Raw genomic sequence first — 17,597 nt, 5'->3', positions numbered from 1 at the left:
GCAACTGTAGTGTATTCCCAAATGTCTAATTAAGGAAATTCGAGACTACCTTCAAAATCAATCACTCATAATAGAAATTACATACCTGCTACTCAAATTTCTTCCCCTACAATGGCCATCGCAGAAGACCCCAGACCAGTTCTTTAAACAATTACTCACAGCAGAAAATACGTACCTGCTACTCAAATCTCTTCTCCTGCAATGTCTATCGCAGAAGCTTCTAGAATAGCTTTACAAGCTATTACTTACAGCAAAAAATAGGTACCTGCTACTCAAATCTCTCATCCTGCAATGTCTATCGCAGAAGATTCCAGCCCAGCTTCACAAGCTAATACTTAGAAAGTCAAGAAAAGATCAAAGGAAACATCAGGAGAAAGTTCGATTACTTTAGTCTCGAGATTCCTAATCGCGTATTAAGGTTGTAATATGCTAACCAGTTTGTGAATGAAGCCAAACATTGATTTCCCAAGCTCTATGAACTGGGAAGTACTGCCTTGAACTGAAAAAGACCTCCATAAATGTTTTCTCCTTTATTGAGAATATATTTTCTTTTCGAAGATGCAGGTCCCGCTGGAAATACTAGCTGTTGTTGCTGCTTCATGATTGATACTGTTAATTTTATTCTTGAGGGCACTTTTATTTATGTAATCGCGAAGGTACGACTAGAGTGCCCTTACAACAACACCGGCTAGCGTTCTGATTGGTTCGGCGCAGCTCTGCACCCGACGTAAATGCCCAGTACTTGGATATTTGCCCAAGAAAATGCCACAATTGTAATAATTTTCGGATTCCATCACAAAATTTCGATGTTTTTAAGTTAAAAACAAAATACTTCTTTTACAGTTTCTTTTGTTTTATTTTCATTTTTGTCTGTAACAATTGCATATCTTGAGCAATATTATAATTCTTGATTTCATTTAATTGACTACTTAATTTCTTCAGCTGCTCCATGAATTCAGCCTCATTTTCTTTGTGCTCTTTCAATTTCATTAATTTTTTCAATGACTGAATCTCGAGTTTTATTTTTTTAATTCTTTCACTTTCAGAACCCTGGCTTTTTCTCTTCCTTTTTTATTTAATAATATTTGTTGCTTCTTTTCTTCTTTTTCGGCTTCTTTCTTTTGTAAAGCGTCCAATAGGTCTTGAAATAAAGCAATATTAGTGCTGTTTTTAGAGTTGCTTCTTTTCTCCTTTTTATAAACACTATTAGCTGTAGTGGTATTGAAAATAGTTGAATTCAAATTGAATCAACTTTTTGAGTGCTATTGTTGAGTATAGTACTGTCGTCTGTTTCAGCTAATTCATCATTAACTGAATTTCGGTTTTCAATCGTATCCATTGAAATTTCACTTCCATCTAAAAGAGAATGTCAATAAGTACATATATTATTATCCACATAAATGATATTATAAATAAACTCTTACCTGATGCATGAAAACAATGTGTTTGATCTTGTAGAGATGTTAGATCAACTGAGGCTAAGCCATCTGTGTTGCTCCTGTCATCAGGAATGACTGCTATAATAGCAGCTGTCACATGATTTCCTGATTCATCCGTCAGATCAACCTCAGATATGTGACATTTGTTCATTTTCTTCTGTCGATCTCTCCGATGCAAAGGGTTCTTCTGGTCCTTCAGCTGTGAAAGGTTCAGTTGCAGTGACATTGGGAGATTCGACAGGAACTTCTAGTATTTCAAAATCAAGTTCTTGTGATTCTCCGGTTGTGGAAGTCCCAGTTAGAGTGCCATCAGACATTTCTACTTCACTCTCTATAAAATATAAAAGTAGAACAATAATTAAAAATAAAATAAATACTGTATACAACCAAAAATTATCAAGGGGCGCGGTAGCACCCCGATGGCAAGTATAAGTTTTTATACACTGTGCTGTCGGGAGCGGCGCGACCCTATTATACTTTGAATTTGCTAAATAACCTCAATGCGTTTTATTATCTCCAATGATTTCTTGTCTGATATGTCTTAGATGCTTATGTTTGGGTAATGTATCTTAAAGATTTTAATGAGAACTTTCTAATGATCATAATATTTTGCTTCAAAAAATTTTCTTTTAGCAAAATAATTATGATCAAAAATTAATTTGCGATGATTTCTTAAAATTTTGGTCATGTGCGATTTTCATCTTTTTAAGCACAACAATACAAGACATGTTATGATATAGTAGGTTATATTAAGGTTACCTTTCAGCAATGAATGCAATATAATATACTATGCTGCGAATGTCTTTAGAACATATTAATTATGTGCAATTCTAATAGTAAAAGGGTGAGAAAGGCGTCACTGCCGTTTACGAAACGAATCGCAGTTGCAGAGAGCCGAACGCACGGAGTAAGTATCTATCTACTCAAAGATTAACAAAGATTATGAGAAAAGAGGACTAGATTTTTGTTGTATTACATAGTGTCAATTAACTATTTATTGCAATTTGAATATTCGCGCTCTTCTAGTAGCGATCTATATCATCTATAGTATAGTTGGGCCTACACAGGTACCTTCTGTACAGGTAGCCATTCGGCTATTCATTCCACCGTCTGCCGAGATCGAGACAAATCTAGTCTCTCTCACCCTCTCAACTCAAGTCATTAAATAAAAACCAAATCTAAGTTTTTCGCTCCGAGTTATATTTATTTCGCTACCATGGGTTACTTCAATTTTTCAAACTAGAAGTTGTCTAGTTGTCTTTATCCATTACTCCTTCACCTGTTCGATTGGTAAAAATGCAGTCACGATAATTGCATTCTTTACAACGAAAGAAAATTTGACTATTCAATCCACATTGATTTTTGGCAATGAGTGTAAATAAATAATCGCAATCCACTATTTTGCAACTTATTATAGTTCCATTGCTTTTATCGGTTTTTACAGAAAAATCTGTATTACATATTCTCTTATCACAGTTCTCGCTATTTTGATCGAAGGCATCCTTGTCAACCATGCGTTCCATCGCTTCATCAGTTACTACTACGTTTTTCGACTTACTCTTTTGCAATGCATTTAGCTTCTGCAATGTATCATCAGTAAAATCATCAAACTGCTGCGTTGAGCGGCTGATAGACGCATCAACCTTCTGCGATGTGTGGTTGATAGATGTATTCAGCTGCAGCGTTGGTTGAATAGCACGTACCTCTAACTCCTGCGTAGTGCAATTTCCAGCTTTATTAGGCTTCTGCGTTGACTGAGTCCCAGGTGAATGAAGGTCTTGCGTTGTGTGATTCGCACATTCATAAAAGTCCTGCGTTAAATTTTTGCATACATCTTCTGTGATACTTACCTTTTCCAACGGTCTATCACTATAGTAGTTCAGTGTTTCCAATGTCTCGCTCGCGTCGACGATTTTTACCCTATTTTAAATTGCTTGCAACTTTCGATAGAGACGGTCGTTTACAACGATTTTTTTTTAATTAGAGATCTCGAGCTTCGATGTTCATTAATGCCGGAAAAAATAACGATTACGCGGCCAGGTAAATAATTACCCAAGGAGCAATAAAGGCTATTTTTTGGTAATTTGTAATTGGCCCGTAACTTTTTGTTGGCATAAGGTTTGGAGGTGGCACCCATGTTTTTTACATATTGTATGTCCAAGCGCATGTGAAAACTTGGTCTGGTCAGTGTGCCCTCAAAATTACAAGAGCTCGATTTTTCGACCGTAAAGTGTCCGACTTCTTGTAGAATGCCTTATATATATATATATATATATATATATCTTCCTATATTATATAGATGCATGTATAAATTTATGTCAATAACCCCTCCGCGACCCTCCACACCCCTCCGCACCCCCTCCGTAGCCCCTCCGCATTTTCACGTGAAATCGTTTAAAAATTTACGTTATTTTTGGAGCTCTTTGCCCCTCCGCCCCCCTCCGCTGGCCCCTCCATTGGCCCCTCTTAAATCAATTTTATTAATATTAAAATGATTATTATAAAACTTAGTCAAAAAGATTTCAAAAGTTCCATTTTTTTAATAATGGTATAATGATGTGTTATAATCAAATTAAGAAGATCGACAAAATTTCCTTTATTGAAAAAATGGTATAACGATGGGTTCAAGTTTAAATTGAGAAGATAATAACGACAGATTTCCACACCACCCAAGAGGTACTGTCAGAAGCACATTATAATATGGATATACAATGTGTTTCAGGCACGTTGATATTTTTTTGTTTTTCTTAAATTATTATTTAAAAACTTCGCCATCTATATAATATGGGAAGATATATATTGTGAGACTATCGCTTGTTTAAAATTACAAAAGATGTTAAAATGACTCTATTGGTTTATACGAGCAAAATAAAATAAAAATCTCGGCGTTTCGTCCCACCGTCAGATTGGACTTCTCAGTAAGGATCTGGCGGCTTCCTTAGACGCCTGTTGCCTTGTCGAGTCAAGAGTTTGAAAGGCATGCCTGTTCAGAGATCTCAACTTTTGAGAATGAACAGTGTCATAGCCTAAGGTAAAATGCCCAGTATCGGGACAGATTTTACAGACTTTTTAGAAAATCGTCAATCGTGTAAATATAAATAAAATTATGAAAAAATCTTTAATACCAGCGTGTAGCTTAGAGAATTTCCTAACAATACGCACCAAAAGTTTTTTTTATATGAGCCTTTTTTCAATTAAAAAATTCGGTTTTAATGCATGCAATTATACCGGGGTAGTAGGACAACTATTTCCGGGAGGCGTAGTAGTTAGACAGTATAGAAACCTAAAGTTGGACTATGTTGCAATACATGGACAAAGATGAACCTAGTACTTAGACTATACTTTAAGTATCACGCGATTATAATAAGTACATTTATAAGAACAGTTATAAATAAAGGAACAGTTATAAGAACAGTTAATAATAAATAGGTATTAAATTAAATAAACTCTATTATTCAATTTTTTATTCGCTTTTATTGTTATTTTTCCTAAAGTAATGAGATCCAAATGAGATCAAAACGCATAAGTTGCTATCTAAATATCTAAAATTAGACTTTTTTTATACAGTTATATCAATTTTTTCTTCTTTGATTTTTACTTTGGTTCGTAGAAATGAGACTTCTTCTTTAATTATTGAATTCTCCAACTGGGATAATTCAACATTCAATTTTTGCAACTGATCATTTAAAGCTGCAACATTCTCCTTACTATTCTCTGATTTCACAGATATTTCAAATTCTGTATCTGTGATTTTAACTCTTTTTTCTTTAGCAGTTTCTTCTTTTTATTTTCATTATACTGCTTTACAATTGCAGTTTCTCTTTCTCTTATTATCTTTGCTCTTTCTCTTTCTCTTTTATTTAACAACATTTGTTGCTTCCTTTCCTTCTTTTCAACTTCTTTTTGTTGCAACACATTTAGCAGTTCATCGACTACAGCCACGGTTGTAGAATTGTTTAGAGAATGTTTTCTCTTTCTTTTAGTGAATGCAGGCAAAGGGAAACATTCTTACAACTTTGATGTTGCCTGCAGTTCATTATTACCTTCACCTAAAACAGAAATTGAAAAAAAATGTAGTGAAATCAGATTTTAAACTAAGAATCATGTATTATAAATTTGTATAAATTCTTACTTGAATTAGAGTTCTCATTGCAGCTTATATTGCTGTTACTGTCATCATTATTTGGTCTACTTATCGAATTGCGTTCACGCAATACAAAATCTTCAATATTGTCCATATTTGCTGTGCTGTCATCAATGACTGTATTCGTACAATCATTCTGATCATTAAAATTTTCTGTCCCATAGGTACTGTCAAATTCTTCTTGTTCATTGTTCAATTCATCTTCAATTCTTTCCCCCGGAACATCATGATTGTCCACTAAAAAGGAGTTACTTGGCTTCTCCGTTGAAAAGGAGTTATTCGTTATGACTGTAGCTTGTATACGGTTCTCATGCTCGTCATGCAATTCAATTTCACCTGCTGGTACTGGCAAAACATTTTGAAGGTTTTGTGCAATGTTCGGAATTACAGAATAAGTCACTGGCTCAACAGATAAGTTTACTTCTTCGTTCAAATGCACAGAAGTGTCTTGCATGGCTTCATCGACTATTTCAGATGAGATATTAGCTACTGTACTTTCAGTCGAACTAGCATCTGGCATCTGTCCTTCAACTGATTCAGTAGTGATATCGATGACTTGACTGTTCCATACATTATCCAGCATATGATCTTCAATCATATCAACGGCAATATTTTCTGACATCTCATGATCAGCTGGTGATGATCCATCAGTTGCTGAAGATTCATTAGATATTGTAGCAGTAATTTCTGTATCAGGTACTAAAAACAAACAATTATAACTGTTAAAAATATGAATGTGAAAAGAAGCAACATTATTTACGTAATAAGATTACTCACAATTACAACTTGTTCTTAATTTTAGCCAATATTGAAACAATGCGACGTATGCCACATCACCATTCCATACACCATCTGTTTCTGCTTGCTTAAAAGATGCCAATATATCTGAAGAAATGAGATCTCTTTCAAACATTCTTAAAAAATCTTCATTTGTACGTTCACTTTCTTGAACTGAATTGTTTGTTGAATTTGATTTATCTGTAACATCTTTTCTTTTGTTTTTTTTACTTAAAATGTTATAGTTAACTGCATTAGCACAGAAAGGGTATAATCCGCAAGTTCTAAAACCATTAATTGCTGCTTGAGTAAAATCACGTGCTTCCAAAGCCATTTTTAAGACCGGTGCAAACATTTGTTTTTTGAAATCAATTATGTTGTTATCTATTCTCCATTGGCGCAAGACCTTCTTATACGACTCTTTTAATGGATGAAAGATAGCAACATCTAATGGCTGGATAATGTGTGTCGCATTTGGATACAATATTATCAGTTCGATCAGATGGTCCTTGCAAAACTTAAGTAGAGGTAGTGATATGTGTGAACTATGTCCATCTACATACAAAATCACAGGAAAAATATAATTGTTTTCTTTTAGCCACTTGTTGAAAACATTAGTAATATAGCTGTAAAAACTCTCAGCTGTCATCCAACCACGTTCTGTGTTGCGGACTCCCCAGCCTTTAGGTATCTTATCTAAAACACTCTTCTTTGGAGACGTTTTCAAGTTGAATAAAATCATAGGAGGTGGCATGACTCCAGAAGCAGCTATGGTGAACAATACTGTTAAGGTGGCTTTCTCGTTACTGGATACAATTTGTAAGGAGCTCTAACTCCTTTTTCAGTTAAAACTTTGTTGTCCTTGGGGACGAACATAAATGCAGATTCATCTGCATTAAAAAACCTGTGCGGCTCAATGTTCAATAAATTTTTTTCTTCTAGATACTGTCCTATCCTTGTAAACCAATTTCGAAGATCTTGTTCAGTGACGGATGCTCTTGTGCTAGTTACATTCTGTGCAATCCTGTTACTGAGATTGGGGTGACGTTTCTTGAACGGAGTTTGAATTTTCTTTTCTGTTGCGTACTTCTGTACGCAATCAAGAAGTCTTGATTTGGTAACTGGGTGACCGTTATCTACACTAAAAACTATCCACGATACAATGTCTGTCTCATCTTCTGCACTCAACACTGTACTTGGGCCCTTCTTACACTCAAGTGGTACTAAAGACTTTGACTTAAAAAAAGTGTACTCTTAGGAACTCCAAAATTTGCAGCTGCTTGGCGGTAAGTTTGACCTTCGCCCATCGCATTGAAAGCAGCTTGTAATGCTTCTAAACTATAATTTTTTTCAGTTCTTTTTTTTAGAAGAACTTTTTGCACTACTTTTCTTGTCCTTTTTTTATCTCTCTCTTGTTTTCTTTTTAGAATTCTCCCTCAAATCCTTTCTATTGCCCATTTTTTAACCTCAAATTGGAGCAATTGAGGTTAAGTTTACATAATTCAGAAAAGCTTCTTTCAAGATGATATCTTCTTACAAATTTTAATCTCACTTTTATACTTGAATATATAAATTTCATTAAATTGCCTTTTTGTAATTATTTGTAGTTGTAAAATGTAAAAATAACTTTGGCGCAGCACGCGTTTAGGTATTACGATCATGTACACCGGCCTATATGAAAAGATGGATGCGGGAGTCTCGCTCGTCTAATTACCGCGATAACGGAAGGATACAACTAATTTCAAATTAAATAATTTTTTTTTTTACAATAATTCTATTAAGATAGTTGTTTATTAATGCAAAAACTATTGTATAATACCATTACTAATGTATATAGAATGATTTAATTTAATATTATTGTAAGGAAGTGATTTTCAAAATGAAACTAGAGGGACAACAATTTTAGACGCTCTTATGGGATATATGGGAACATTTCAAATTATTCATTTATATTAAATTTTGTTAAAAATTAGTACAAATTTTAACTATATTATTAGTCATGCTGTTAAAAATAATAAACCGCTTTGTATTTTGATGCTAACATTGTCTATAATAGTACATTTTCTGTGTCCCAGTATAGGTCTGAATTTTAATTTTGTCCCGGTACTGGGCATTTTACCTTATTATTTCAAAATTAATTGTGCTCGTATAGACAGATAGAGTTATCTTAACATCTTTTGTAATTTTCAAAGAGCGATACTCTCACAATATATATATATATATTATTAAGCTAATATATATATATATATCTTCCTATATTATATAGTCATTTTGGCAAGACTCCCCCCCTCCACCCCCCCACTACCTCCACCTTGGCCCCCCCACCAAAACACGTAAAATTCTTTCATTTTTCTGTTATTTTCGAAAATCTCAAAATACCCCCCCACCACCACCCCAACCACCCCCCACCGCCCCCCATCGCCCCCCCCCCCGCCTGGCCCCCCCCCACCAAATAACATGACTGCTCTCTGCGTTATCGGGCTTGAGACCGTCATACTTTCACAACGCTATTGCGTAGTAAAATAAGGCCGCATTAACAGTCCAATTAAATACAAATTTATAACATATTATGATTAAATAGATTTAAATTGGATAATATTAAATAGAATTAAGGTTTAGGTTAAGGTAAGAAGTATCAGTTCCAAGAGAATCAGATATTGAAGATCTACCTCTAATTTTATTTAAGTTATAAGATTAAAGTTAATTATTAATAACGTGTAAATAAGTTAGGGAATAATTGAGTTCAAAGAACTCAAAGAACCATCAGAAAGTATAATCATTATAGATGATTCACTGATTGAATAAACAACAAAATGGACAAGATAAGCGAGATCAAAGACCTCGATGAATTTTCAGGTAATATGAGTAGTCAGACAGAACTAGAGAGACAGAATAAAGAGACAGTTTTCCACACCACCCAAGGGGTACTGTCAAAAGTACATTTTATTAGTCATAATACAATGTACTTTAGGCGCGTTGATTTTTTTTTGTTTTTTTTTATTTTATTGTATAAAAATTACCAATAATTTCATATAATTTCATGACATGATCAAATTATATAAAATTATGGTTATTGGCAAAAATGAATTATGTTCTAAACTTCATGCATTTGTAAACAAAATGATTATTATTGATTCATTTTTATCAATTAGAATTTTTATACAATAATCTAAAAAAAACCGTGGAATCATCGCCATGAGCCATATAACCACGGGAGTCTTAGATACCAATCCTCCTCCCCTAAGACTCCTCCTCATACCATCCTCCTTCCTACAGACACTTTTACTTGAAAAAAGTTTCTAAATGTTACAACTAATGTACTACTATTTATTTACTAGATAATATACTATTAAGTTATCTCTCTATTGGTTTATCTCTACTCTTATATATAATTTAGATACTACTATGCTATGAGCTTGTAATGGGGGCTTGGAAGAGTTACTACGAAGAATGTGGAATTTTCCCGAGGCTGATACAACATCTTAATGCAGTACTATACCTGATATATTTTAACGGTGGTTTGTTTTTCTTTATAGTAGTAAATTATATTTAAGAAAAAGCTGCTAAAATGTGCGGGGGGGCTGCGGGGGGGCTGCGGGGGGGCTTTTCAGATTATTCAAATCACATGAAAAATGGAAGAATTTTCCCTTATTTTGCGGGGGGCTGTGCGGGGGGGCTGCGGGGGGGGGCTGCGGGGGGGCTGCGGGGGGGCTGCGGGGGGGAGTATGTCCAAAACGTCTATATAATATAGGTAGATATATATATATATATTGGAATTTTCTCATTATATTTAGTTTTATAAACATGATTATCAGAAGTATTATTTATTCTTTTATATTGTGGGTAACCATTTTTTTGTATTGTAGTTACATGAGCGAAAGGCTTTGGAAATTTTTTTGTGCATTCTTTTTTTTTGTTGTTCAAACATGGACTTTTATTATTATGAGGTCCGTGTAGCATATGTTTGATAATTAATTTCTTAAGTTTGTCATTATTTGAAATTATTTCAGCAGATATATATTTATCAATATGTTCAGATGTGATTATTTTGTTATCAGGATGTAATGTTATTCAAATGTGTGCATGTGGTAAACCTCTTTTTTGAAACTCAACTGTATAAACATAAGCTAATACTTTACCAAAAATATTTTTTTGTGTTATATCATCCATTATTGATTGTAATTTTGTGTGAAATAGTCTAACGGTGATGTGAGGTATATCATTTGGAGTTGTATATTTTGGAAATCGTTTTAAAATTAATTTTAATTCTTTCCATTTTGGATTGCATGTTACAGTTATGAATAAATCTGGTCTACCACATTTTCTTATAATAGCCATTGCATCTTGATAATGTTGTTGCATATATCGAGGACCTCCAATATATGTTGATGGTAGTATAAACAGATTTCCAATTTTTTCTTTTGTTCCAAAATTATCAGAAATATTTGAAGCACTATTAACTACTGCATCTAATAAGCCTTGATAACATTCGATCCTTAATTTGTTTTGATTACTTCTCAAATAATTCAAGCGATTATGTTCTATCATCACGTAAGAATGTATAAAAAATTGTTGAGTTAATCTTCCCGCATACAATAAAGGACTAAAAATTTTCTCGTTTGGTCGATATGCAAGTCTGTAAGAATAATATTGCAAAAGGGTGAGTTGTTTTTTTTCCTTTGACTGATAATTTTGAAAATAATTAGTACTCCATTCTAAATCACCTAGTGGAAACAGTAATGGGAAAACCATTGGATCAATAAATTGCGATAATTTATTTAAATATGTTTCTTGTGAATGATTTTCTGGTAATTCTTTAGGATATACGCAAAGATCATAATTTTCTGGTAACCCTGAGTCCGAAACTATAATAGCACCGCATTCAGCGGTTAGTGGTTTGTTATATACATGTTTTATTTGTCCGTCTTTACGTAAAAAAATCATTTTATAATTTGGAAGATTTTGAATGTTAGCTACTTGATGCAAGTGTTTATAATTTTTAGCTATAGGATTTTTTTTCAAAATCTTAGTCAAAATTTCAATATGAGATTGGATTAAATTTGTATTATTATATGCATTTAATCTCTGTTCAACAACCGTTTGATCATCATATATATATAATTGACTATGTTTAGGTCCCTTATTAACATCTGGTTTTAAAGTACTGGGAGTTACATGACAAATTTGGCCTTGTATTTTAATATTGTAAATAGATTGTCCTTTTTGTTCTATTTCGTTAGTCAGAAAAGATGCGAAACCAAAAAGATTATTATAATATCTTATTAATTTTCTAAAATCATCATCATATAATAAAACATCTTTTAACTCATCATCATATTTGCTTAAAGGACATAAATGCACTTTCCCATTATGACAACAATTTGATTTTACTTTTTCTTCTTTCCAATATTTAGCAAAACAATATTTACATTCATACGTCATTTCATCATAACTTAAATATTCAACAAAAAAATTATCATCATTTATGTTATTTACTTTACATGTATTCAGTATTTTATTTTTTTTTTAGAAAAAAACTGAAATACTTTTTAGTTTCTTTTTAACATTAGGATTTTGAAAATTTATGAGATGGTATTGACCAGAATCAATATTACCCGTAAACAATAAAGTTAAGTTTAAATTACTCAAAGTATTTCCAAAATTTATGATGTAATTTGAATTTTCAATGGTAATACTAATATGTATATCAAACAATTCGACGAAACCTTGGACTTCAATTATAGTACCTAAAATACCGAATTGTGACATATAGTCAAAGTATGTATCGCTGCTTATAACATTGTTATAGTAATCATTTCCTAAAACAAAATCACGATAATGATTCCAATTATTAATAATTTTTTTAATTATTAATAATCTTATATTATTATGTAAGTTTTCTTTATTGTATACAAAAATTGAAAAAATCCTAAACAACCCATTACCATCTCTTATAGAAATTTCATTTTTATTCGGTATTTTTCTAATTTTTTTATTTTGAGTAATAAAACTGTCATCATTGTCATCAATTTTTCTTTTTTTTGTTATTGATAATGGTTTTGAATTTTCTTTTAATATTTTATCAAGATTTGGATTACAATAATTTAATATGTCATAATGACCAGAATCAACGTTTCCTGTGAAAAGTAATGTCAGTTTCAAATTACTTTCTGAATTTCCGAAATCATTACTCTGATTATTGTTATCAAAAACAATTGTTACAAAAACATTAAATATTTCTGTAAAACGTCTAATTTCGATTGCGGTGCCATAGATTCCATTTTGAAACATTAAATTAAAATAATCGCGATGATTTGTTACGTTTCTATAATAATCGTTTCCTAAAATAAAATGATAATAATCATTCTATTTACTTACTATATTTGCAACTATCAAGAACCGAATAAACATGTGATAATATTGATTACCATATAAGAAAAAAGAAAATGTTCTGAATAAGCAATTACCATCTCCTATTACTGTAACTTTTGTATTATACATAATTAAATTAATCGAATAAGTTACGTACCTGCAGTGAAGTTAAATATCAATTTTTATCGAAAGACCACATCAATCAATTTTTTCTAAAGTTCGCTGTATAATGTTTGGGTTTCCTTGTCCCGTGAAGCGCTTTATATGGAATGACACCGTACTCCTATATCTCCATTATAGTAACAATCTGTTCAAATTTTAGTAAAACAAGGATTGTGGTTAAAATTCAAAGGAAACATACGATTACCGTCATGTGGGGTTATGACTACGACTATACGAATCAATTTTTATCGAAGGACTATATGAATCAATTTTTTCCTAAAGTTTGCTGTATAATTTTTTGGGTTCCCTTTTCCCGTAAAGTGCGGCATATATAGGGGTACGGTGGCATCTGTAATGCCAGCGTACCCCTATATATCCATTATAATAAGAATCCGTTCAAATTTTAGTACAACTAGGTTTTTGGTTAAAATTCAAAGGAAACATACGATTGCTGTCATGTGGGGTTATAACTACGACTATACGAATCAATTTTTATCAAAGGACCACATGAATCTTTTTTTTCTAAAGTTTGCTGTATAATTTTTTAGGTTCCCTTGTCCCGTAAAGCGCTTTATATGCTATGCCACTGTGCCCCTATATCTCCATTATGATAACAATCTGTTCAAATTTTGATAAATTTTAGTAAAACAAGGTTTTTGGTTGAAATTTAAAGAAAACATATATGATTGCTGTCGTGCGGGCTTGTGAATACGACTATACGAATCAATTTTTATCGAAAGACCATATGAATCAATTTTTTCTAAAGTTTGCTGTATAATGTTTGGGTATCCTTGTCCCGTGAAGCGCTTTATATGGATATGCTACTTTGCCCCTCCATTATGATAACAATCTGTTAAAATTTTAGTAATACAAGGTTTTTGGTTAAAATTCAAAGGAAACACATACGGTGCTGTCATGTGGGGTTATGACTACGACTATACGAATCAATTTTTATCGAATGACCACATGAATCTTTTTTTTCTAAAGTTTGCTGTATAATTTTTTAGGTTCCCTTGTCCCGTAAAGCGCTTTATATGCTATGCCACTGTGCCCCTATATCTCCATTATGATAACAATCTGTTCAAATTTTGATAAATTTTAGTAAAACAAGGTTTTTGGTTGAAATTTAAAGAAAACATATATGATTGCTGTCGTGCGGGCTTGTGAATACGACTATACGAATCAATTTTTATCGAAAGACCATATGAATCAATTTTTTCTAAAGTTTGCTGTATAATGTTTGGGTATCCTTGTCCCGTGAAGCGCTTTATATGGATATGCTACTTTGCCCCTCCATTATGATAACAATCTGTTAAAATTTTAGTAATACAAGGTTTTTGGTTAAAATTCAAAGGAAACACATACGGTGCTGTCATGTGGGGTTATGACTACGACTATACGAATCAATTTTTATCGAATGACTATATGAATCAATTTTTTAAATCTTAAGTTTGTTACATATTAGGTAACTTATAATTGATTCTGGATATTTGGATGAAAAATAAAGTTGAATAAAAGTTAATGTTGTAATAAAACAAAGCTGACTTGTTGATAAAATTGAAAGTAAAAATATTAGATGCTACAATATAAGTTTGTAATGACTACATAAATTGATTGTTTTTAACTAAAACTTTTAACAGATTCTGTTTAAACATGATTGTCTCTATATTAAATTTTGTATTTTACATAAGTACCTGTATAAATTAAGCTTTCCTACTTACTTTTTATTCTCTCAATATCAAAACTGCACCAACTTTTCTTATACTGTTTGTATGATAATTTGATGAACTAAATCGATGCAGCGGGATAATCTTTTTTTTCTTTGATTAATATAAATCAATTGGTGAACACAATTTATTCACAGGATCCAACTTTTAGGCACTGTTTAATTAATATTTAATAACTTGTATTCAAGTAAAGAATAACGGTTGGTTTATCGTGAGACTGTGAACTGTTATGAGGATTGATCGAAATGAAATTAGTTGATAATAAACAAATAAGAAACAGGTAACTGTATACGTAAACTATATGAATAAATCTTTTGTTCTAAAAAAGTTCATTTGAAATCAATAAACGTATAAATAGATGTTTATATAAAAAAAGAAAAAGATATGTTAATCTCCAAGAAATGTTATTTCTATGTAGTCAATAATTGATTAATTTTTATAGAAAAGTTTGATGATATAATAAAATACAAAGTCAATATTTAGAAATTAAATTATTATGCGATTTTAACACCTTTTTATTTTAGATAATTTAAGAATATAAAGAATAATATTAAAGAAACTTACGACTATACGAATACATTTTTATTGAAGGACTATATGAATCAATTTATATCTAAAGTTTGCTGTATAATGTTTGGGTTTCCTTGTCCCGTAAAGCGTCTATCTGGAATGCCACCGCATACTCCTATCCATTATAATAATAATCCGTTCAAATTTTAGTATAACTAGGTTTTTGGTTAAAATTTAAAGAAAACATACTGCTGTCGTGCGAGGTTATAACTACGACTATACGAATCAATTTTTATCGAAGAACCATATGAATCAATTTTTTCCTAGTTTGCTGTGTATTAATGCAAAAATTAATTAATTTTATATAAAATTTTGATGGTATAATAAAATACAAAGTCAATATTTAGATGTTAAATTTTTATGTAATTTTAATAATTTTTTATTTCAGGTAATTTAAACAATATATAAAAGATTATTAAAGAAAAATCTTGATGTATTAAAAACTTAAACGAAAAAATTTACAAATGTGTACAAAATGTTTTTTTCTTAATCCGTTGATGATTCATCTTGATTGCTATTCTAGAAAAAAAATTATTTAAAAATGTTATTTCATATTTAATGTTATGATATTTTTTGTTTTTTATGATATACCTCACTGATAAATATTTCTGATCCTTGCAAAAGTTCAACAAGATCCAATGGAGTATTGCTAATAACTTTTATTTGTTCTAAGTTATTAACTTTTAATAAAAAACTATTTCCTAAAAATGAAAACCATGACAAAAATTAAAAACATATTATTCCAAAATTAATATATAATGATTAAAATATTTATACGTAATATATATATATATATATATATATATATATATATATATATATATACCATTTTTTTGTAAATCTCCTGTAACTTCAATTTTGTAACCCAGTTCAATATTTAGATTTTCCTCTGTAGATGTGATTAATAATATATCTAACTTATGTTTTTTATCTGTTATTGATCCAAAATACTCGTGACTTTTTTTTTCATTGCGTACGACAAATTCATTATATATGTATCCAATGAGTTCTATAAAAAATATGTATTAGATAAGTTATGAAATGTTAAATAATTTATGAAAGAAATGAATACCAAATTTTGATAAAATGCATATTAAATATTTGTTTAATTACTTACTAACGTAACCATTTTTATGGGGAATTTCATTAAAATCAATGTTATCAATTTTCGAATTTCTCCATTGAAATTCTCCTAAAGAGTCAATGGTGGAAAACTTTTGGATATTAATTTCAAAAGGTAAATTACCCTTGGTGTAATTTTTAGCTTCGACTATTGATGCATTACGAATTAATACTTTCTGTAATATAAACAAATATTATTATTCACTGTATTCTATATGAAACAAAATTAAATATTTACCTCATTCAAATTTAATTTTGCAGCAAAAAGACCAATAATTTCATTGTACATATTACATTGTATTTTTGTCCCATCATTATTATTCAATATACATTTTTTAATTTCAAACTCGACATTTTTTAATTTATTGATGTAAGTTTCAGTATTAGAAATTTCTTCAATGTAAGCAACCAAAGTTCTGAAGAATAAAGTAAAGATCATAATAATTATTAGATAATAGAGAAAAATATGACATATAATATAATTTCTTATTTTATTTTCGTGTACATAGCAATGTATACAAATATTAATAGAAGCTTGATTAAGAAATTGATTCATATAGTCACATTATATGATTGATTCGTATAGTCGTGTTATAAAAATTGATTTAAAATGAAACCAAAAAGATTAACATAAATGAAAGTATAAGTATGTTTCTTACGCAGATTTATCTCCAATTTTGAATTTTGTATTAAAACATTCTGTTGAGGTAAAAGGTATATTATTTTTTTTCTTGATTCAGTACTTTTTTCTTGATTTAAAGTTACACTTTTTCTCTTCGACATTTTGGCGCTAATATTAAAATTTTACACTATAACGTTATACTAAACTTTTATTTAAAAATATAAAAATAGTAAAATTTCAAAAATATAAACTTTTACAAAACTCATAAAAGATTACTCAAACTTTGTGTAAATGAGGTTGGATAAAAAACAAATAACGTATAATGCTATATATATAATTGACTAAATGAATCAATATTCATAAATAATAAATTAACGTTCAATAGTAACCTAAATTACAAATTTCGAAGCATAAATTTTCGTCAAAAAAATGGATAAGTAAGTAATTAAATATATAAATTTTTATATGTATGTATGTATTAAGATTATATATATGTATATTTTTTGTAGAAATTTCGTTCGGTGTACTTATTGCCAATTAACATTCAATAATTCAGAAAGTTTAATAAACCATCAAAAAATACATCAAAATAAATATTTTGAATGTAAGGACTGTAATGTGGTGATAAAAAATAAAAAACATTTTAATAGACATGTACAAGA

General features: G+C 30.6%; 2 protein-coding genes across 3 annotated transcripts; both read right to left on the bottom strand.

Annotated features, from left to right (window-relative positions):
* Positions 1–832: 832 nt before the first annotated feature.
* LOC103316691 lies at positions 833–14,907 on the bottom strand. Its single transcript, XM_031923010.2, has 3 exons — positions 14,616–14,907; positions 1,425–1,770; positions 833–1,356 (listed from the first exon to the last, which is right to left on the bottom strand). Exons 2-3 carry the CDS (start codon positions 1,663–1,665, stop codon positions 1,238–1,240), a joined length of 360 nt encoding a protein of 119 aa, XP_031778870.1. The 5' UTR covers positions 1,666–1,770; positions 14,616–14,907; the 3' UTR covers positions 833–1,237.
* A 624-nt stretch (positions 14,908–15,531) lies between these two features.
* Positions 15,532–16,790, bottom strand: LOC103315349. Of its 2 annotated transcripts, none has more exons than XM_031923001.2 (5): positions 16,552–16,778; positions 16,309–16,489; positions 16,018–16,200; positions 15,783–15,892; positions 15,532–15,710 (listed from the first exon to the last, which is right to left on the bottom strand). In XM_031923001.2, exons 1-5 carry the CDS (start codon positions 16,750–16,752, stop codon positions 15,678–15,680), a joined length of 708 nt encoding a protein of 235 aa, XP_031778861.2. In that variant the 5' UTR covers positions 16,753–16,778; the 3' UTR covers positions 15,532–15,677. The 2 variants fall into 2 exon arrangements, 1 of the variants encoding a protein (XP_031778861.2); XR_004344479.1 differs by having other exon boundaries at positions 15,534–15,710; positions 16,018–16,148; positions 16,552–16,790.
* Between the last annotated feature and the right edge of the window lie 807 nt (positions 16,791–17,597).

Source organism: Nasonia vitripennis, chromosome 1, assembly GCF_009193385.2.
Source record: "Nasonia vitripennis strain AsymCx chromosome 1, Nvit_psr_1.1, whole genome shotgun sequence".
Lineage (NCBI taxonomy): Eukaryota > Metazoa > Arthropoda > Insecta > Hymenoptera > Pteromalidae > Nasonia > Nasonia vitripennis.
Note: the sequence above shows the minus strand (reverse complement) of the source record. Positions and strands in the feature narration are given on the sequence as shown.

Bases quoted from the DNA above. Each gene is read 5' to 3' on its own strand.
- LOC103316691 (XM_031923010.2), bottom strand. From the start codon at position 1,665: ATGTCACTGCAACTGAACCTTTCACAGCTGAAGGACCAGAAGAACCCT. The intron at 1,357-1,424 runs GTAAGAGTTTAT...ATTCTCTTTTAG, and splicing joins ACATTGTTTTCATGCATCAG to ATGGAAGTGAAATTTCAATG.
- LOC103315349 (XM_031923001.2), bottom strand. From the start codon at position 16,752: ATGATCTTTACTTTATTCTTCAGAACTTTGGTTGCTTACATTGAAGAA. The intron at 16,490-16,551 runs GTAAATATTTAA...TTTATATTACAG, and splicing joins CAAAATTAAATTTGAATGAG to AAAGTATTAATTCGTAATGC. The intron at 15,893-16,017 runs GTATATATATAT...TTTCATTTTTAG, and splicing joins AGGAGATTTACAAAAAAATG to GAAATAGTTTTTTATTAAAA.